Raw genomic sequence first — 23004 nt, forward strand, 5'->3', positions numbered from 1 at the left:
AGCACCAGGTTTCACACACTCCCCTCTCTCATCATTGTCGTCGTCGTCGTCATCATCATCATCATCATCATCATCATCATCATCATCATACAACACAATTTCCTTGTGCCTATATCCTGAATCACCGCAGGGTCGGCAATGTTAGGAACGGATTTGGCGGGGACGGTTTAAGGGATGGCCAGATGCACTTCCTGTTGCCTCTCATGAATGATGATGAAGATGAAGAAGAAGAAGAAGAAGAAGAAGAAGAAGAAGAAGAAACAATGAGGACAACACAGACACCCAGTCCCTGGGCAGAGAAAATCCCTAACCCAGCCAGGAATCGAATGCTGGACCCTGTGATCCAGAGGCGGCAGCAAAACACACACACACACACACACACACACACACACACACACACACACACACACACCTATACACTGCAAATACAAGTATGGCACAACTCTCACATAGAATGAAGAGGCAAAAAAACTGGCATACCTGCTTAAAATATTGTGTAGGGCCCCCACGGCCGTGCAGAAGTACCACAACATGATGTGGAATGGACTTGACTAATGTCTCAAGTAGTGCTGGAGGGAACTGACACCACGAATCCTTTAGGGCTGTCCATAAATCCGTAAGAGTATGAGGGGGTGGAGATATCTTATGAACTGCATGTTGCAAGACATCCAGGATATGCTCAATAATGTTCATGTCTGGGGAGTCTGGTGGGCAGTGGAAGTGTTTAAACTTTGAAGAGTGTTGCTGGAGCTACTCTGTAGCATTTCTGGATGTGTGATGTGTGGGGTGTCGCATTTTCCTGCTGGAATTGCCCAAGTCCATCAGAATGTACCATGGATATGAATGGATTCAGATGATCAGACAGGATGCTTATGTATGTGTCACCAGTCAGAGTCATGTCTAGAAATATCAGGGGTCCCATATCACTCCAACTGCACATGCCCCACACCATTACAGAGCCTCCACCAGCTTGAACAGTCCGCTGCTAACATGCAGGGTTCATCAATTCATGAGGTTGTCTCCATACCCATCCACATCCATCCGCTAGATACAATTTGGAATGCGACTAGTCAGACCAGGCAATATGTTTCCAGCCTTCAACAGTCCAATGTCAGTGCTAACAGATCTAGGCGAGGTGCAAAGCTTTGTTTCATGCAGTCATCAAGGGTACATGAGTGTGCCTTCGCTTCCAGAAGCCCATATCGATGACGTTTCATAGAATGGTTTGCATACTGACATTTGTTGATGCCCCAGCATTGAAATCTGCAGCAATTTGTGGAAGAGTTGAACTTCTGTCAGGTTGAATGATTCTCTTCAGTCATTATTGCTCCTGTTCTTGCAGGATCTTTTTCCAGCCAGAGAGATGTCAGAAATTTTATGTTTTACTGGATTCGTGATACTCACAGTACACTTGTGAACTGGTCGTATGGCAAAATTCCAACTTCATCGCTACCTTGGAGATGCTGTGTCCCATCACTCGTGCACCTACTATAACACTATGTTCAAACTCATTTATATGTTGATAACCTGCTACTGTAGCAGCAGTAACTGATCTAACAACTGCGCTAAACACTTGTCTTATGTAGGCGTTGCCAACCACAGTGTCGTATTCTGCCTGTTTACATATCTCTGTATTTGAATATGCATGCCTATACCCAGCTTTTTGGTGCTTCAGTGTGTCTACAACAAAAAGGGCCATGATGTGCACTGGAAGAAAACCATTTCCGACTCAGCGACTGAACCTACCCCTTGGGGTCTCCCAGCCTACAATGCAATATGACTTGACTTTACTTTATCACATTTACTCTTCAGCTGATGAATCTGGAACTCACACCTCCAAAATAACTTAATTAAACAACTAATTCTAAGAAGAAAATCAAATAAAAGTAAGGTATGTTACCTTATTTTTCTGAATTGTTTTTTTATGTTACTGTCAGAAAATCTTGCTGGAGTAAGGTTTCAACTAAATATTTTTGAAATAATAGCTAACAAAACAAGAATCAGACTCTCAGATACAAATACATTCATGAAAAACAAAGAATTTTTTAACCCAAATCCAAAAAGTAGAAGTAGAAAGAGGTAAACTACAAAAGGTCAGATTGTTCAAATACCTAGAAGTAATAACAGAAGAAAATTGGCTACAAAAGTTTTCAACAGATGAATGTATCAGACAAATGGAAGTAGTATGTGACTTAAGAAAGAATATTTGCAATAATCGAACAATGGAAAATCCAGGATGGAATAATGATAGTATTATGAAAAGGACAGTTGCTACTAACCACATAGCCGAGATGGTGAGTTGCAAATAGGCACAACAAGAAGACCATCAAACAAAGCTTTCAGCCAAGTGTTTGCGTATTTACGTGTAAACTGAATGAGAGAGAGAGAGAGAGAGAGAGAGAGAGAGAGAGAGAGAGAGAGAGAGAGAGGTAGGTGTGTGTGTGTGTGTGTGTGTGTGTCCTGATGTAGGCCTGTTTGGCCAAAAGCTTTGTTTGACAGTCTTTCTATTTTGCCTATCTACTATTCAGCATTTGCTATGTGGTGAGTAGCAGCTAACCTTTCCACGATATTGTCAATATTTGGAATAAGAAATGCATCTCTGACAACACGAAACTAAGTTGCTATAACACAGTGGTCAGAGCGGAACGTTCATTCATATGTCTATAAGAATGTATCGTCAGCTTGAAAAACAGGGCTTGAAAGAAGGAAAAATAATAATAAAAGTAATGTGTGCATTACACCTCAAGAATTGTTGCAAAATTAGAATTATCACGGAAATCTTCTAGAATAACCATAAACAATAATAAATAATGACAAAGTGGAGGTCGATGTCCATTGAATATTGCCATAGAATGATACAAAATAAATATTGAAATATTTCTGGGATAATAAATCAACACCATGAATCAGAGAAGTTAAGAGGGAACTATTAACAAATAATTTTCAAGAATTATAAATAATGAAAATAAATTTCTTTAGAAGAAAAGATATTAAACACTGAACGACTCCAAGACAGGAAAACCTAGACAATAGGAAAATTGTAGATGGAAGAAAAAGCATGACAACATACAGAGTGATTAAGAGGACATGAAAAGACCGAGAAACAACAAAGAAATAAGGGAAACTGAAATGGGAAAAGAAAGAGGGAAGTTTGAGGTTTAATGTAACATTTACAAGGTCAAAATATATGATGGACAAGATCAGATTGGGAAGGATGGAAAGGACTCACTTGTGCCCTTTCAAAGGAACCAGCCCAGATTTTGCATTAAGTAATTTACATAAAGCACAAAAAACACAATTTGGAGGGCCAGACATGAATCTGAACTTGGCCCTCATGAATAGGACTCCAGTGCCTTAACCACCTTGATATGCCTTGCCTTAAGCGTTAATAAGACCCAAGTTGCTCAGTAGGAAATTTAGGAGGATAAAATAACGAACTTCAATATATTTATTAAGGTCTTTGACAGGTAATAAGAATAACATACACAGCATCAAGACTTTGTAACTAAAAGCCTATGAAGCTGACCTTGCCTAGGGTATTCGACGGGTCACAGGTGGAGGATAATGAATGTTCCATCAGACTTGGGGACAACTGCGAATATAGAATAAGCAGTCCCGGACCAAGGCACAAAAAAACCAAATCCACTTTGCATCTGTCCTGTAGCAAGAGGTAAAGTGGTCAGCATCTGTTAACCAGTGGTGCAGCTGAAATTTATATTCTGGAACTAACCCTTCCAGCCTTAACACACTGAGTTCACTCAATGAGTCTACTCAACCCTGCCTGATTCCAGGTACAATCAACATGGAGCATTTTGATAATCACAGTATTACCCTTGGTGGTCAATCTACTGTCAGTATTACTGGCACAACGGGTCTTCTGGATTCTGGGGCGGTCAGATTAAAATGCAATGATATTCAACAGAGGAAGTCAAGAGTCCTCAGCCCAACTTAGGACTAAAACAAATACATTTTTTGCAACACTTAACATAAAACACTTTTGCAAATAAGTAAACTCCACAAATTGGGAGATACATTAAAAGAACAGAAGATTCAAATTTTGGCACTTCAAAAAACACGAATGACGGACTGTACCACCATGGATTTTTCTTTTTCTTTCTTTTTCTTTTTTTTAATATAAAAGTGATAAAAGGATGCTTAATAATACACCACACATGGTAGTTGCTTTTGCAGTCCCACAAAATACTTTAAATTCAATAATGAAGACAAAACTCATTAATAAGAGACTAATGAGAATTTCTCTTACATGTGCAAGTAAAGCATACATTTTAATTAATGCCCATATGCCAGTCAATGAGGATAACCGTACAAAACCTGAAGAAGTTAATGAAGCTTGGGAAATGTTAGAAACCATCAGATTGAAAACTCGCTCAAACCATGATAAAATTTTAATGGGTGATTTTAACACTCAATTAGGTAAAGAGTAAATATACACAGAAATGGTGGGTGGATTTCCTGTGCATAGATGGACAAACCAAAATGGCCAAAGACTTGTTGAAATGTGCAAAAATTTTAACCTTAAAACCATGTCAACACATTTTAAAAAGGTTGTAGAAAAATTTCTGCTGTCAGTTACATTGTGACTGGCACTGGAAATTTTTCTACAATCTATAAAGGAAAAGTCACAGAGTTCAACAGCATCCACTATGGATAAAATTGAAAATCAATCATGTAGCAATTTCATACCCTAACTACAAAGAAATTTTAAATGTCCAAGTTAGGAAAGGGGCTAATATTGATTCTGACCATTATTTACTGCAAATGAAAGTAGAATTTCAACCTCAAAAACTCTTCAAAACAAAAAATGTTATCTCAAAATTTGACTGCTGAAATAAGCCAACTCTAAAAAGCAAACTTGACAAAAAACAATCCAACAATTGGCAAAGCCTAAAAGAAAAGTTCATCAAAACAGCAAAAAACACCATTGGTGGAATGTGGACTGTAAAACAGCTGTTAAGTCTAGGCACGAGGCATTCAAAAATTGGAATAACATAAACCCCCTTTTTAACTGTACAAAAAGAAACATCTAAATTAATCTGAAAGACTAAAATTTTAAAGGAACAAGGGCTAGACAATAAAACTCTAATACTGATTAAGGAAATGTTAACTGACGCTAGCTATTAAGTTAAATTCATGGGAGAAATTTCTGAACCATTTTATGTAAAGACTGGTGTTAGACAGGGAGATGAACTCCCCTCTTTACTGTTTAACTGTTTTTGGAAAAGATAATTACAGAATGGTGAGAGGAAAAGTCAAGTCAAAATATAGATCAATCAATCAAGTTAGGTAGAAGTAATATTAGAGCAGATTGCCCCACATTTGCAGATGATCTGGCAGTTTTAACTAGGGTTATTACCACAGCTCAGAAACAAATTTAAATTCTTGAAGTAGCTGCGGAAAAAGTAGGATTACAAATATCATTTGAAAAAGTGGAATATACAACATACAACAAACAAGCACCAAAGTTTTTGAACACGAAATATGGAAAAATAAAATGGGTTTCTCAATTTAATTACTTGGGGAAAATCATAGAAGAAAACAGCCTGGAAAAGGCTGCAAATGAAGTTCACTGTCAAAAATTGGCAACTGTATTCAGAGTAACACAAAATATTATAATAAAAAATCACTTTCTAAATTCAGTAAACTTAGGCATTACAGCACTGTAATCAAATCTAAATGTCTTTATCAAGCAGAAAGTTTAATTTTAAATAGAAAGAGGGATATTGAAGAAATTCAAAAGAAGGAAAGAAAGATTATTGGGAAAATATTAGGCCTCAAAATCACTGATGGAGAAACTTATAGGCTGAAAAGTAATAAGAAAATAAATGAATACATAGACATACATGGTGACATGAAAAAACTAAGATTTAAATTTTATGGGCACATTAAAAGAATGGTACCCACTAGGTTGACAGAACAAATAGTTGGATTTCATGAAAACAGAAGTAAGGCCAAAACTGAGCCAATTAAATGGATTGCTGCAATTAAGGAGGATCCTAAAGTAGCTGGTGTAACTCAGGCAGATGTTACAGATAGATAAACATTCGGACAAAAGATATTTGACTGAGAAGTTTGTCAGAGGGAAATTAGAAAACAAACTGGAACACCATGGTCTGATGAAGGAAAGAGACTTCATTCTGAAAGGATGAAACAAATCTGAACACAAAGGAAGGCCAACCATCAAAAGTGACATTGACTGACTAATTGGGCCCATATGTGAATAATAATAATAATAATAATAATAATAATAATAATAATAATAATAAATAATAATAATCCCCGTGGAGGCCCGGGAAAAGAATAGGCCTCCGGTATGTTCTGCCAGTCGTAAAAGGCGATGAAAAGAACAAACCACTAATAGGGCTAACCCCCCTTTTAGTGTGATTAGTTGGTTCAGGACACAACTAAAGAAGCCTTGGACAAGCGCCGTCATGGTCGGGGACGACGCTTGAACCCTATGCCCATCCACAATGGTAACGACAATGCTAGCCAACTGGAAAATGATTTAAATCCAAATAGAGGTGTTTTGCAGGATATGCTTCCTGCAACCACCCTAGAAGGAAAACAAAGACAGAGGATGAGATGGTCAGATGAAGTTAATCGACACCTCATGTTCTGTTATTACCAAGCAACAAACTTAGGAACCAACACAACTGGATACAGATCACAAGTATACACAACATTTATTACCAGATACCCAGAATTAAAATTTTTAACAGAACAACGACTAGCTGATCAGATCCATGTAATAATCAAAAATAACAGGATACCCCAGTCAGAATTAGAAAACATCAAACAACAAGTACAACAAATACTGGAACAAAATAATGTGCAATCAGAAGAAGAAAATACAGTAATGGAAAACACCCCAGAGCAAACAAACAAAGAACAACACACATCAATTAAACAATCAGAGGAAAACGAAATCTTAAGATAGCCACCAGAACAGGCACATAGAACACAAAGTGACACACGTTAGATATAGAAGAAAAATTTCAGCTGACATATATAGAATGCAACGACACAAATACAGACATTAGACCATTCTTGCATAGACCACCAAATAACCCACAAGTCGAAGCAACAATAACAACTATCAACAGAATCATACACAACCAAATTAATGAAAATACAACTATGGAAGAGTTACAACTATTGGTCTACATAGGAACACTCACTACACTAAATATACACTAGGCAGAGATCAGAACCAACCAACACAGAGAAGAAACCCACAAAACCAGCATGGCAACACAGGCTACAGATCAGAATAGAAAAACTGAGAAAAGACATCAGACAGCTAACAAAATTTATAAGAAATGAAATATCAGACAAAAAACGAAAAAGGTTAGGTAATATCTCAGAACAAGAACCGATAGAGCAATTAGATGAAAAGAAGCAGAAATTACAAGCATTGGCCAAACGACTTAGGAGATGCAAAAAAAGTGAAAATAGAAGGAAACAAAATGAAACATTCAACACAAACCAAAAGAGATTGTACCAGACAATAGATAACACGCACATTAAAATAGACAATCTGCCAAACATAACAGACATGGAACACTTCTGGAGCAAAATATTGTCAAACCCGGTACAACATAACAGGCATGCACGGTGGATAGAAGCAGAAACAGACACATACAAGATGATACCACAAATGCCTGAAGTGATAATTTTGCAACATGAAGTCATCAAAGCAATTAATTCTACTCACAATTGGAAAGCCCCTGGAAAAGATAAAGTAGCAAATTTCTGGGTAAAGAAGTTCACCTCAACACATTCACATCTAACTAAATTATTTAACAGTTACATTGCAGACCCATACACATTCTCTGAACACTTACACATGGAATAAGTTATCTGAAACCTAAAGATAAAGCAGACACAGCAAACCCAGCTAAATACCGCCCCATAACATGCCTACCAACAATATACAAAATATTAACTTCAGTAATTACACAGAAATTAATGACGCATACAACACAGAACAAAATTATAAATGAAGAACAAAAAGGCTGTTGCAAAGGAGCACAAGGATGTAAAGAGTAACTGATAATAGATGCAGAGGTGACATATCAAGCTAAAACTAAAAGGTCGCTACACTACGCATACATTGATTACCGAAAAGCTTTTGATAGTGTACCCCACTCATGGTTACTAAAAATATTGGAAATATACAAAGTAGATTCTAAATTGATACAGTTCCTAAACATAGTAATGAAAAATTGGAAAACCACACTTAATATCCAAACAAATTCAAATAATATCACATCACAGCCAATACAGATTAAGCATGGAATATACCAAGGAGACTCATTAAGTCCTTTCTGGTACTGCCTTGCTCTGAACCCACTATCCAACATGCTAAATGATACAAATTATGGATACAATATTACTGGAACATACCCACACAAAATCACACATTTTCTATACATGGATGATTTAAAACTACTGGCAGCAACAAATCAACAACTCAACCAATTACTAAAAATGACAGAAGTATTCAGCAATGATATAAATATGGCTTTTGGAACAGACAAATGTAAGAGAAACAGCATAGTCAAGGGAAAACACAACAAACAAGAAGATTACATATTGGATAACGACAGCGACTGCATAGACGCGATGGAAAAAACAGATGCCTATAAATATCTAGGATACAGACAAAAAATAGGAATAGATAATACAAATATTAAAGAAGAACTGAAAGAAAAATATAGACAAAGACTAACAAAAAGAGTGAAAACAGAATTGACAGCAAGAAACAAAACAAAAGCTATAAATACTTATGCTATACCAATATTGACCTACTCATTTGGAGTAGTGAAATGGAGTAACACAGACCTAGAAGCACTCAATACACTTACACGATCACAACGCCACAAATATAGAATACATCACATACATTCAGCAACAGAAAGATTCACATTAAGCAGAAAGGAAGGAGGAAGGGGATTTATCGACATAAAAAACCTACATTATGGACAGGTAGACAATTTATGAAAATTCTTTCTAGAACGAGCAGAAACTAGCAAAATACACAAAGTAATCACTCATGTAAATACATTGGCTACACCACTGCAATTTCATAACCACTTCTACAACCCTTTGGATAAAATAAACAGATACGAAGAAAGTAAATTGGAAAAAGAAAACACTACATGGCAAGCACCCGTATCATCTAGCACAGCCACACATCGATCAAGACGCATCCAACACATGGCTAAGAAAAGGCAATATACACAGTGAGACGGAAGGATTCATGATTGCAATACAGGATCAAACAATAAACACCAGATATTGCAGCAAGCATATTATTAAAGATCCCAATACCACAACAGATAAATGCAGACTTTGCAAACAACAAATAGAAACAGTAGGCCACATCACAAGCGGATGTACAATACTAGCAAATACAGAATACCCCAGAAGACATGACAATGTAGCAAAAATAATACATCAACAGCTTGCCTTACAACATAAAATTATAAAACAACACGTTCCCACATACAAGTATGCACCACAAAATGTACTGGAGAATGATGAATACAAATTATACTGGAACAGAACCATTATAACAGATAAAACAACACCACATAACAAACCTGACATCATACTCACCAATAAAAAGAAGAAATTAACACAACTAATCGAATTATCCATACCCAATACAACAAATATACAAAAGAAAACAGGAGAAAAAATTGAAAAATACATCCAACTGGCTGAGGAAGTCAAGGATATGTGGCATCAGGATAAAGTTGACATTATACCAATTATACTATCAACTACAGGAGTCATACCACACAATACCCACCAGTACATCAATGCAATACAGCTACATCCAAACTTATATATACAACTACAGAAATCCGTAATTATTGATACATGTTCAATTACCCGAAAGTTCTTAAATGCAATATAACATATACCGTACAGTTAAAAGGAAGTCACACTTGATCAACGTCCGCGTCACTTTCCACTTTTGGCCAGACATAACGTCGGAGATAAGAAAGAAATAATAATAATAATAACACCACACATAGATGATTGTTTTCTTAACTTGCTGAAAAGATCAACAACACTGTTATAGTGACAAATTAAATAATGCATTTACATGTCAGTTGTGTGTTCTTATTCAGTAAGGTCTTGGCACAATGTAATCAAGTCTTTTGATTCGAATACTTTTTTTGGGTAGGATCAGAGATCATAATATCTAAAACAGATGGCTCGGACACTCAATTGAATTTTTAGAGAGTGAATTGTGCCACAATATGTAGTGATGTTTACACTATGCGAGTCTTAAAATTTAGAAGCTACTAACAAGTAATGCTTTCAAAAACAATGTAAGAACTTCAGAAAATGATTTTAGAAGACCAAAAAAATTAAAAAGCCTACTGAAAATGTTGGGGCCCTATTTTTACCCCAAAAAATCTGTTGCCACTTCATTAGTAATACCCACAGAATAAAAAGTGCACAGAATAAAAATACATACACCTGGAAAGAAAGTGTCAAATACGGATTTGTTCAGCCTCAACAAATAAGCTGTCAGTTTATCATAAATGTGGCAAAATTACATCACAGCATTCATGTTTGAGATATAATTTAGAAAAAAATTGCTCTCTTGATATAGTACAAAAAATCATATTATTGATTTCAACATAATAGTTTCAGCATTGCAATACCATTAGTTCACAAGAGACTGGATACATACCTATACAGCAACATTCCTCTATCCCGTGCGTTCATTTTGGACCACTCTCCTGCAAATGCATTCTTTGCTGCTTCAACTGCTTTATCTACATCAAATTTTGAAGCGCACTGAACCTATTAATGAAGAAAGTATATGTATAATGTATTCCTTGCAGGTTCCAAGGTAAGATTTCAGTAATGTAATACATAACTACATAATTAAATTATACAGGGCTATTAAAAATGATTGAAGCGATTTCATAAATTCACTGTAGCTCCATTCATTGACGGATGGTCATGATACACTACAGATACGTACAAAAACTAATAAATTTTTGTTCGGCTGAAGCCGCACTTCAGGTTTCTGCCGCCAGAGCACTCGAGAGTGCAGTGAGACAAAATAGCGACAGGAGCCGAGAAAGCGTATGTCGTGCTTGAAATGCATTCACATCAGTCAGTCATAACAGTGCAACGACACTTCAGGACGAAGTTCAACAAAGATCCACCAACTGCTAACTCCATTCAGTGATGGTATGCGCAGTTTAAAGCTTCTGGATGCCTCTGTAAGGGGAAATCAGCGTGTCGGCCTGCAGTGAGCGAAGAAACGGTTGAACGCGTGGGAGCAAGTTTCACGCATAGCCCGCGGAAGTCAACGAATAAAGCAAGCAGGGAGCCAAACGTACCACAGCCGACGGTTTGGAAAATCTTACGGAAAAGGCTAAAGCAGAAGCCTTACCGTTTACAATTGCTACAAGCCCCGACACCCGATGACAAAGTCAAATGCTTTGAATTTTCGGCACGGTTGCAACAGCTCATGGAAGAGGATGCGTTCAGTGCGAAACTTGTTTTCAGTGATGAAGCAACATTTTTCTTAATGGTGAAGTGAACAGACACAATGTGCGAATGGGGGCGGTAGAGAATCCTCACGCATTCGTGCAACAAATTCACAATGCACCAAAAGTTAACGTGGTTTGTGCAATCTTACTGTTTAAAGTTTACGACCCCTTTTTCTTCTGCGAAAAAAACGTTACAGGACACGTGTATCTGGACATGCTGGAAAATTGGCTCATGCCACAACTGGAGACCGACAGCGCCGACTTCATCTTTCAACAGGATGGTGCTCCACCGCACTTCCATCATGATGTTCGGCATTTCTTAAACAGGAGATTGGAAAACCGATGGATCGGTCGTGGTGGAGATCACGATCAGCAATTCATGTCATGGCCTCCACGCTCTCTCAACTTAACCCCATGCGATTTCTCTCTGTGGGGTTATGTGAAAGATTCAGTGTTTAAACCTCCTCTACCAAGAAACGTGCCAGAACTGCGAGCTCGCATCAACGATGCTTTCGAACTCATTGGTGGGGACATGCTGCGATGAGTGTGGGAGGAACTTGATTATCGGCTTGATGTCTGCCGAATCACTAAAGGGGCACATATCGAACATTTATGAATGCCTAAAAAAACTTTTTGAGTTTTTGTATGTGTGTGCAAAGCATTGTGAAAATATCTCAAATAATAAAGTTATTTGTAGAGCTGTGAAATCGCTTCAATCATTTGTAATAACCCTGTATTATAAAAATGATTATGCGGTATACACTAGGCAATCAAAATCTTCATAACATTCTACTCATTAATTCTGAATCCCCTCTACAATAGTTGCTAATCTCATTCTACACTTGTGTTTATTCTGTTTCAACATTTTTTTACAGTTTATCTAGCTATGTAATGTAAAATGTAATACACCACGAAAAACATCTAACACTAACTATAAAATTCAGCACACAAAAGGAGACTGTGTTGCTTCTTATGCAAAATAACAGGAGATGCAACATAAGCAAAACAAAAAAGATGTTTTAAAAATGCATGGACATTCCTCATGGAGGATGAACCAAAATAACTGACAAGGGTTTTTAAAAACAGAATTTCACCAGAGACTGTTTGTGCTTTCTCATGATCATCATACAAAATTATGTCCACACTGATAGATAGGTGGTCTCCTCGATTATGTGAACTGTGGTTTTCAATTGTCTCCATCAGCACTCACACATACAGTAACTTTTTCAGAACTTTGTACAAAACTTGTTGTATGTATTCAATACGTTTCATTGAAAATGAGTTACAGTTGATAGAAATTATTGAAATTACTTCGTAGTTACCAGCAACTATCAACTTATTAATTTACTCTCAGTATAACTGTCCAATTTTTTCCTTAAGGCATTTTCAAGTATATCTGTTAATGTAATTATAAACACATGATAGTATGTCAGTTGATCAATCAATAACTGCTACATCAACTAAGGAAGTAGTGCTGCATTTGAACGAAAAAATAGCAGTTCTTGAAAATAGCTTAAGGCAAAAATTATACATTTGTACAAAGGATAAAACAAGTAGTTGACAGTTGCAGGGGGTTATGAAGTAATTTCAATAATGTTTTATTTATTCTTTTAAAACTGTTTGACTGAACTTAAAATATTCCCAGGCGGTCACATACAACCTGTCATAGCTATTCATTTTAGTTTTTACACAATTACTGAGTTGTTTTACCCAACAGTCAGTCTAGTTTACATCAAGGCCACAAAAGCCATGGATACCTCCTAGTATTGTGTTGGACCACCTCCTGCCAGATGTGATATGGACTCAACAAGTCACTGGAAGTCTTCTGCGAAAATATTGAGTCACACTGCTTCTACAGCCATCAATAGTTGTGAAAGTGTTGCCAGTGCAGGATTTTGTGCATGAACTGATCTCTCTATAATGTTCCATGAATGTTCACTGGAATTCATGTTGTACAATCTGGGTGGCCAAGTGATTGGCTCTAACTGTGCAGCAAGTTCTTCAAACTAATTGCAAACAATTGTGGACTTGTGCCATGGCACATTATCATCCATAAAAATCCTACTGTTGTTTGGAAACATGAAGTCCGTGAATGGCTGCAAATGGTCTCTAAGTGGCCCAATATAATCATTTCCAGTCAATGATTGGTTCAGTTGGTCCAGAGGACCCAGTCTATTACATGTAAAACATAGTCCACATCAATATGGCGCCATCACCAGATTGCACAGTGCCTTGTTGATGAACTGAGTCCATGGCTTCATGGTGTCTGTGTCACACTCAAACCCTATCATTAGCTCTTACCAAATGAGATTGGGACTCATATGACCAGGTCAAGGTTTCCCAGTCATCTATAGTCCAACAGACATGGTCACAAGCCCAGAAGAGAGGTGATGTGCTGTTACCAAAGGCACTCGCATCGGTCATCTGTTGCCATAACCCATTAATTCCAGATTTCACTGCACTGTCCTAACAGATACATTCGTCATACATCACACAATGATTTCTGTGCTTATTTCATCCAGTGTTTCTTGTCTGTTAGCGCTGAATAATGCTACGCAAACATCACTGCTCTTGGTCATTAAGTGAAGGTCGGTAGCCAATGTGTTGTGTGTGATGAGATGCAATATCTGAAATAAGGTATTCTCAGCACTCTCTTGACATTTTGGGTCTCAGAATATTGAAGTCGCTAATGATTTCCAAAATGGAATGTTCCATGCATCTAGCTACAACTATCATTCCACGCTGAAAGTCTTAATACCCGTCGTGTGGTCATAATCACATCAGAAACCTTTTCACGTGAATCACCCTAGTACAAATGACAGCTTTGCCAATGCAGTGTCTTTTTACCTCTCATGTACATGATACTAGCACTACCTGTACATGTGCATATCGCTATCCCATGACTTTAGTCACCTCAATGTATAGTCCATGTACACAGCTACTTCACCTCTCTCTCAATTTCTCCAACAAGATTAACACCTATTCAGTTCCTGTAATTTTAAAATAATGTTCCAACAAACATTACACACTCACAGATATACCAAATGACTTGCCACATTCTTGTACAAAGGTCTTTTAATAATTAATGCCCAACAGTTTTTATCTCGGAATACATTTATTCTTAAGAATTAGAATTTAGTGACAATATAAATCAACATTTCTTTTACATTTACTAGTTTTCTACCTAGTCTCCATCTTGTTCTGTGGCCAGTGATGTATATGAGCATGTATACCCTACTGATAATAGCTCTTGTTCTGTGCTTGCAGGGATTATGCTCTCATCACCTTCAAAATGTCCCCTATACAGAGAATCCTTAAGTGGTCCAAACAGATGGAAGTCGGAGAGCACGAGGTGTGTGCTACATGGTGGATGAACAATGATGTCCAACCCACTTTAATTATGTGTTCATGGTTTCTGAAATTTGTTTACAGGCACCCACTGTCATGTTGAAGCACGCTTGCTTTTGGATTCTTGTCAGGCTAAAGCCATCAGAAACTTTGTTCAGGGTCTTCATATATGCACCTAAATTAATAGTTGAACCTTTGTGAAAAACATTCATTAGAATGACACCATCACTACCCCAGAAGACTTCATGACTGTCAGCAGAGCGAGCTGTCATGAACTACTACTTTTTGGGTGATTTTGGGTGGTGACTGCCTTTTAGTTTCTGGCTCAAAGTGATGCACAAAGTTTTCACCAGCGACTGCAAGATCTCTCCATTGGGCTCAAACAGCCCCAATAGTTCAGTTAAAATGGCTTTTCTTTGAATCTTATGCTCTGTTTCAACATTTGTGGAACCCATCTTGAGCACATTTTTGAATACCGAGGAGTCTCAATCATTGCACAGTAACTTCCAATGCTTACCGATAGCTGTGGAAACAATTGTCAAGTTTTAATGCATTGATCTGCACGAATGACATCCTTGCGATTCACCATCTTGGGAGCAACGGCTGTGACAGGACATCCCAAATGTGCCATTCATCTCTCCATTACTCATTGTTGGTTTTGGTGTAGTGATAGGCCAGGTGCATGTTGCATAAATGATAGTGCATGCTATTTAGGTTGGGAAGGAAGGAAGGAAGATAGGGTTTAACGTCCCATCAACAATGGGATAATTACAGATGAAGCACCAGCTTAGATTGTTTCGAGGATGGGAAGGAAATCAGCTATATCCTTTCAAAGGAACTATCCTGATTTGCCCAGAGCAATCTAGGCAAATCAGAGAAAACCTAAATCAAGGTGGACAGGCATCGATTTAAACTGTTTTCCTCCTGAACGCAAATCCAGTCTGCTAACCACTGTGCCACCTCATTCAGTATTTCAGTTGGGAACCACCATATAAGCAATAGGAAATTATCTATCACAAATTAGTGTAGAGTTGGACGTGACCATTATTGTAGATAGTACAGAGCAAGGCAGGAGCACTCTCAGCATCCCCCGATCTCAATTTAATCAAGGGGCTGTTTGAAATGGAGACTGAGGTTAAATAGATTAGTAAAAAATTCACAAAACAGTTGGGCAACATATGAACACTAGAGAAATAGCAGAATACTTCATGGAATATCTGTGAAAAATCAAAAGTGCCATTGCAACATGACAATAGAGGATAAAATATAGTGGTATGTGTCAACTACGTCAAATATACAGAATGCCAATATCTCACCTCCAAAATTTGGTAGAAACAGGAAAATTAATTCCAAGGCAGTCTTACTACACCCCGATGCAGATGTCTGCATGAAAGATATCATGAATGCAGTATATTGCTGATAATGCAGCAGGTGCTAGACCCAGATGTTAAGGTGTGGTTTGAAGTGTTGATATGTGAAGACTTCTGAATGATGGCTTTAATGTCAAGTTCCTGATGACACACTATGGTCAAGAAGAGCAAATGGTCACTAGGATAATGATACACCTGTGAGTAGTGCACCCATCAGAACGCCAGGGAGAAAAACCTAAAGCTGTGAGGTGGTAGGGGCCCCCTGTGGAAGAGAACACCACATCAAGCACTAGCTGAGCTAAACAAGGCTGACAGGTTACTCTGTTGCCCTTGTGTTACTCATGTCCGCTGTTTATGTAAACAATGAAGTGGAAAGTGGAATCCTTCACCACAATGATGTCAACAAGCCAATAGCAAAGAGAAATCTGAATTGCAACCAGTGGCAAAGCTCACTTGTCAGGCAACATTGATATCCAATAGTTTGTAGTTCAGCAATGACAGTAACTGACAATACCAGACTTGAGTACAAAACTGACTGACGATTCACTGGGTGGCTGTATTTATATCGACCACTAGGAATACTATCGGCTGGCATATTCACATGGCGAGATGAGTGGCACGCTCATGTTGCAAACACAGCACTGTGGCAAGACTATGGCTTCTAACTGCCACCTAGGTCCATTACCTCCAGCGGGCATTCAATTTCTGTTAAGTCAGATACCCAATCCCTCTTTTTTTTTATATGGGAATAGTTTCACTGTGCATGGGTCAATGTCTTTGACAAGTATGCTATAGGCTGTTCAGAGGCATCCCCATGCCTGTGTGCCAAGACTGCACCAGTGCTATAGACAGATGCATAGGTTGCCACAACCAACAGGTGACTGGGAGAAAATGGCATGAGGCAATGGGTGCATTTCAGCATGATTTTCAATTAAGTAAAGGCCCAGTTGCAGGCAGGTGTCCTGTTGTAAGGCACACCTTTTTTAAGCAGTTGACTGAGTGGCTGCATAATGTGGGCTGCACAGGGTAAGAACTTTGAATAATAGCCGATTTTGCCCAAAAACATATGCAATTAGGGTGAGTTCATTAGGCAGGGTAAGAAGTCTATCACAGTAACATTACAATCAGTTGGCCCAATTCCCTCTTTGGTGAGTCAGTGCACCAAATACTCCACCTCTGGCCAAAAAAACCTATACTTCTCTAAACAACGAAAGAGCCGTACTTCTCTAAACAACAATGCAGGACTGCACCCCGCAGGGCCGTAAAAAGGATATGGAGATTTTGCAAATGCTCCTGGAGGAGAGTTCTGTGACAATGAGATCATCCATCTGATTCACACAAGCCAGAATATGCTCTAAACTGTTCCAAAAACCTTTGGAAGCTTGCATGGGCTGAAGCAGTGCCAAATGGGAATAACTTGTACTTGTACAAATAAAAATGTGTATTAATGACAATGATGTTCTGCAATTTCTCATCCATGGATAACTGATGGTAAGCAGCAGCAGCAAGGTTGATCTTGGAGTAGTATCACCCTTGAGCAAGTTTTGTCAGGAGGTCCTCCAGCTGGGGATAAGATAATTTTCCACCAGCGATTGAGTATTGATTGTTGCCTTGAAATATCCACACAATCTGAGAGAACATTAGGTTTACTGATGATGACTAAAGGAGTGGCCCAAGCACTAGATTTCACCAGATCAATTACAACCAGCAGCCTAGAGACAATCTAGCTCCTGCTTCACATCAGCATGTAAAATAACCAGAATTGGTCTGGCATGGCAAAAACAAGGCATGCCATCTAGGCTGAAGGGTGATGAATGCTTGAAAGTCTGAGGCACACCCCAGATCTGGCTGAAATAGAGATGCAAATGCAGTGCAGAGATCATCCAGTTTCTGGAAAGAAACTGCGACTCATATCACATTTTACAAATGAAATGACTATTTCTGAGAGTTCACTGGTCTCATACAGATAAGATTTTATGTATATACACTTAACCACTGTGCCAAGATGGAGTAGTGGCTAGTTCACATGCAGGAGAGACTGATTTGATTCCTGGCCTCGGTGCAGATTTCCACTTCCTGGTTGAGTTTATATAAACAAAATCATATGAACTTGACATCAGAAATAGAAACCCCAACAATGTAATGGTGTTGAGGTCAAAAATGTTGGTAGCAGATGAGAGGTCAACCACAAACAATGTGGCGAGTTGCATAATGCTTTTGTAGGCCGCAGTGAATGAGAACAGGCACAAAGAGTAACGGAACCACCATGTAGGCACAAAATGGTGCAAGGGTGCAGGCAACTCAGGTGAGCCCAGCTGTGGCTATGCCACCTGATTTTTATCAAATAAATGATGTCCCTTGTGTCCATGATGCCTTGAGGGACCACCAGCTGCAGTGCATGTATGATGTCCTGTTGCACTAGCGGGGAGGGATGGGAGTGGGTTGCGCGACTCTGACACATTGGGTAGAGAGGCCCCTCTTCACCATAGCACAATACAGGATCCCAGCAATCCAGACAGTCTGCTCGGGAGTGAACAGAAAAACACTGCAGGCCTGAATGAAGCAGTCACTGTGACTGTTGACGAGGGCCAATTGGCAGCTCTGACACCACAAAAATGTCAGACGATGATGAATCACAACACCGCTGCAACCTGGGGGTCGCACGACTCTTGCAGGCAGTGTGAGGAAGGAATGCATGGTGGCACACTTATCGCCACAACTTGTAGCCTTGCCATATTTCATTTGTTAGCAGCCTGTCCAACCTTGAACAAGTGTGTGATACACAAGATGTCCTCCAATGATGGCTTATTCAGTTTCGATGCTGGTACACGGACCTCAGAATCACGTGCCAATCACTTTTTTTTAAATTTTATTTATTGTTCCATGGCACCAAATTAAGGAGAAGTCTCCATGGTCATGGAACGAGTCAATACACAAAATTATAACACGATAGTAGAAACAGATAAAATGAAATACAAGAAATGTATTCACGCGATGATCCGTAAGTTTAAATAAGGAAAATCAACAATGTAACACTGGAATTTGCTTAATTTTTCAGCTTCTCCAGGAGCTCCTTGATAGAATAGAAGGAGTGAACCATGAGGAAACTCTTCAGTTTAGACTTAAAAGTGTTTGGGTTACTGCTAAGATTTTTGAGTTCTTGTGGTAGCTTATTGAAAATGGATGCACCAGAATAGTGCACTCCTTTCTGCACAAGAGTCAAGGAAGTGCATTCCACATGCAGATTTGATTTCTGCCTAGTATTAACTGGGTGAAAGCTGCTAACTCTTGGGAATAAGCTAATATTGCTAACAACAAATGACATTAAAGAAAATATATACTGTGAGGGCAATGTCAGAATTCCCAGACTATTGAATAGTGGTCGACAAGAGGTTCTCGAACTTACACCACATATAGCTCGAACAGCCCATTTTTGAGCCAAAAATACCCTTTTTGAATCAGAAGAATTACCCCAAAAAATAATACCATATGACATAAGCATACGAAAATATGCGAAGTAGACTACTTTTCGTGTTGAACTGTTACTTATTTCAGATACTGTTCTAATGGTAAATAAAGCAGCATTTAGTTTCTGAGCAAGACCCTGAACATGGGCTTTCCACAACAGCTTACTATCTATCCGAACGCCTAGGAACTTGAACTGTTCCGTCTCGCATATAATATGTCCATTCTGTCTGATCAAAATATTAGTTCTTGTTGAATTGTGAGTTATAAACTGTAAAAACTGAGTCTTACTGTGATTTAGCATCAAATTATTTTCCACACGCCATGAACTTATTTCATGAACTACATTATTTGATAATGTTTCAATATTACACACAAGATCCTTCACTACCAAGCTGGTGTCATCAGCAAACAGAAATATTTTTGAATCACCTGTAATACTAGAAGGCATATCATTTATATAAATAAGAAACAGCAGTGGCCCCAACACTGACCCTTGGGGAACGCCCCACTTAACAGTGCCCCATTGGGACTGAACATCACTACCACTCTCAATATTGCAGGGAATTACCTTCTGCTTTCTGTTCTTAAAGTAAGAGGCGAACCAATTGTAAGCTACTCCCCTTATTCCATAATGGTCCAACTTCTCCAGTAATATTTTGTGGTCAACAGAGTCAAAAGCCTTCGTTAAATCAAAGTAAACACCTAGCGTTCGCAACCTTTTATTTAATCCACCCAGAACCTCACAGAGAAAAGAGAATATAGCATTTGTTGTTGTTAAACCATTTCTAAAACCAAACTGTACATTTGACACCAAATTATGTGAATTTAAATGCTCCAGTAACCGTGTATATACAACTTTCTCGATAACTTTAGCAAACACCGATGGCATAGAAATAGGTCTATAATTGTCAACATTATCCCTGTCTCCCTTTTTATAAAGTGGCTTCACTACCGAGTACTTTAATTGGTCAAGAAACCGACCACTCCTAGAGGAAATGTTACAGATATGGCTAAGTACTGGGCTAACATATATAGAACAATACTTCTGTATTCTGCTAGATACTCCGTCATATCCATGAGAGTTCTTGGTCTTTAGTGATTTAATTCTTAACTCTTGTCAGTGTCATGGAGGAGCATTTCAGGTAACAGTCTCGGAACACTTTTTTCTACGAGCGCTATATGATTCCCTTTCGAGACTAGGTTTCTATTTAGTTCACCTGCTATATTCAGAAAGTGATTATTAAATACTGTACATATATGTGACTTATCAGTAACATGGACATTCCCACTACGCACTGATTCTATATCCTCGACCTGTCTCTGCAGACCAGCCACTTCCTTTACGACAGACCATATGGTTTTAATGTTATCCTGAGACTTAGCTATTCTATCTGCATACCACATACTTTTTGCCTTCTTAATAACTTTTTTAAGCACCTTACAATACTTTTTGTAATGGGCTGCTGCATTTAGATTTTGACTGTTTCTAACATTTTGATATAATTGCCACTTTGTTCTACAGGATATTCTTATCCCTCTAGTCAGCCACCCAGGCTGCCTGTTCATGCTAGTACCCTGTTTTGGACATTCTAATGGAAAGCAACCTTCAAAGAGCACGAGAAAAGTCTTGAGGAAAGTATTATATTTATCGTCTACTGTATCAGCACTATAAACATCTTGCCACTCTTGTTCCTTGATAAGGTTTACAAAGGTCTCTACAGTAACTAGATCAGCTTTCCTAAAAAGTTGATAGCTATATTTAACATGAGTTGCAGCACAAAAATCTTTTAAGTTAAAACTTGTGCATCATGATCTGAAACGTCATTCACTTTTTTGCTAACAGAATGCCCTTCTAATAATGAGGAATGAACAAAAATGTTGTCTATGGTTGTTCTACTGTTCCCTTGCACTCTCGTTGGAAAGAATACGGTTTGCATAAGATTATATGAATTAAGGAGGTCTACCAGCATCCTTTCCCTTGCACAATCACTTATACAATTAATATTGAAGTCACCCCATACAACTAACTTTTTGTATTTCCTATAAAGTGAACCAAGAACCTCCTCTAGCTTTAGCAAAAATGTTGTGAAATCGGAGTCTGGGGATCTATAAATAACAAGTTAGAAGTTTAATTCCACTAAATTTAACCACAACTGCACAACATTCAAACACCTTTTCAGTGCAGTACTTTGAAACATCAATTGACTCAAATGGGATACCGTTTTTCACATACATGGCTATTCCCCCACACAGCAAAGAGCCCTTAGAAAAGCTGCCAACCAACCTGTATCCTGGTAAATGAAGCCTCTGAATTATCTCCTTATTGAAGAAGTGTTCAGATATACCAATAATTTCAGAGTCAACATCTATAAGCAGTTCACTAACTTTATCTCTAATACCTTGTGTATTTTGATGAAATATACTAATTACCTCATTACTTGGATACCTAAGCTTTGTCGAAAGTGGTTTCTTTGTTAGAGAGACTTCCCTTAAGCAGGAATACCTATCAGCTGACTTCAGTCTAAAAAAGGTGCAGCTCTAACACCCACTAACACAGGAATTTTCGTATGAGTGATCCCACCACCCCCACCTATGCTGTCACCTATTAGCTTTGCCACCCTCCCCTTTCCATACCTGTTGAGGTGCAGGCCATGTCTAGCAAAACCCGTCTACATCTACATCTACATCTACATCTACATCCATACTCCGCAAGCCACCTGACGGTGTGTGGCGGAGGGTACCCTGAGTACCTCTATCGGTTCTCCCTTCTATTCCAGTCTCGTATTGTACGTGGAAAGAAGGATTGTCGGTATGCTTCTGTGTGGGCTCTAATCTCTCTGATTTTATCCTCATGGTCTCTTCGCGAGATATACGTAGGAGGGAGCAATATACTGCTTGACTCTTCGGTGAAGGTATGTTCTCGAAACTTTAACAAAAGCCCGTACCGAGCTACTGAGCGTCTCTCCTGCAGAGTCTTCCACTGGAGTTTATCTATCATCTCCGTAACGCTTTCGCAATTACTAAATGATCCTGTAACGAAGCGCGCTGCTCTCCGTTGGATCTTCTCTATCTCTTCTATCAACCCTACCTGGTGCGGATCCCACACTGCTGAGCAGTATTCAAGCATTGGGTGAACAAGCGTACTGTAACCTACTTCCTTTGTTGTCGGATTGCATTTCCTTAGGATTCTTCCAATGAATCTCAGTCTGGCATCTGCTTTACCGACGATCAACTTTATATGATCATTCCATTTTAAATCACTCCTGATGAGT

The 23004-nt window shown here is 38.5% G+C and overlaps 1 protein-coding gene across 1 annotated transcript in view; it reads right to left on the reverse strand.

Annotated features, from left to right (window-relative positions):
• LOC126298510 (cytosolic 10-formyltetrahydrofolate dehydrogenase) overlaps positions 1–23004 on the reverse strand; it is a 191098-nt gene that overhangs the window by 41591 nt on the left and 126503 nt on the right. Inside the window, exon 9 of the mRNA XM_049989857.1 lies at positions 10733–10845. Within this exon, the coding sequence (XP_049845814.1) occupies positions 10733–10845 (113 nt within the window). The remainder of the gene's footprint in view (positions 1–10732; positions 10846–23004) is intronic.

Source organism: Schistocerca gregaria, chromosome X (genome assembly GCF_023897955.1).
Source record: "Schistocerca gregaria isolate iqSchGreg1 chromosome X, iqSchGreg1.2, whole genome shotgun sequence".
In the NCBI taxonomy this organism is placed as follows: Eukaryota; Metazoa; Arthropoda; class Insecta; order Orthoptera; family Acrididae; genus Schistocerca; species Schistocerca gregaria.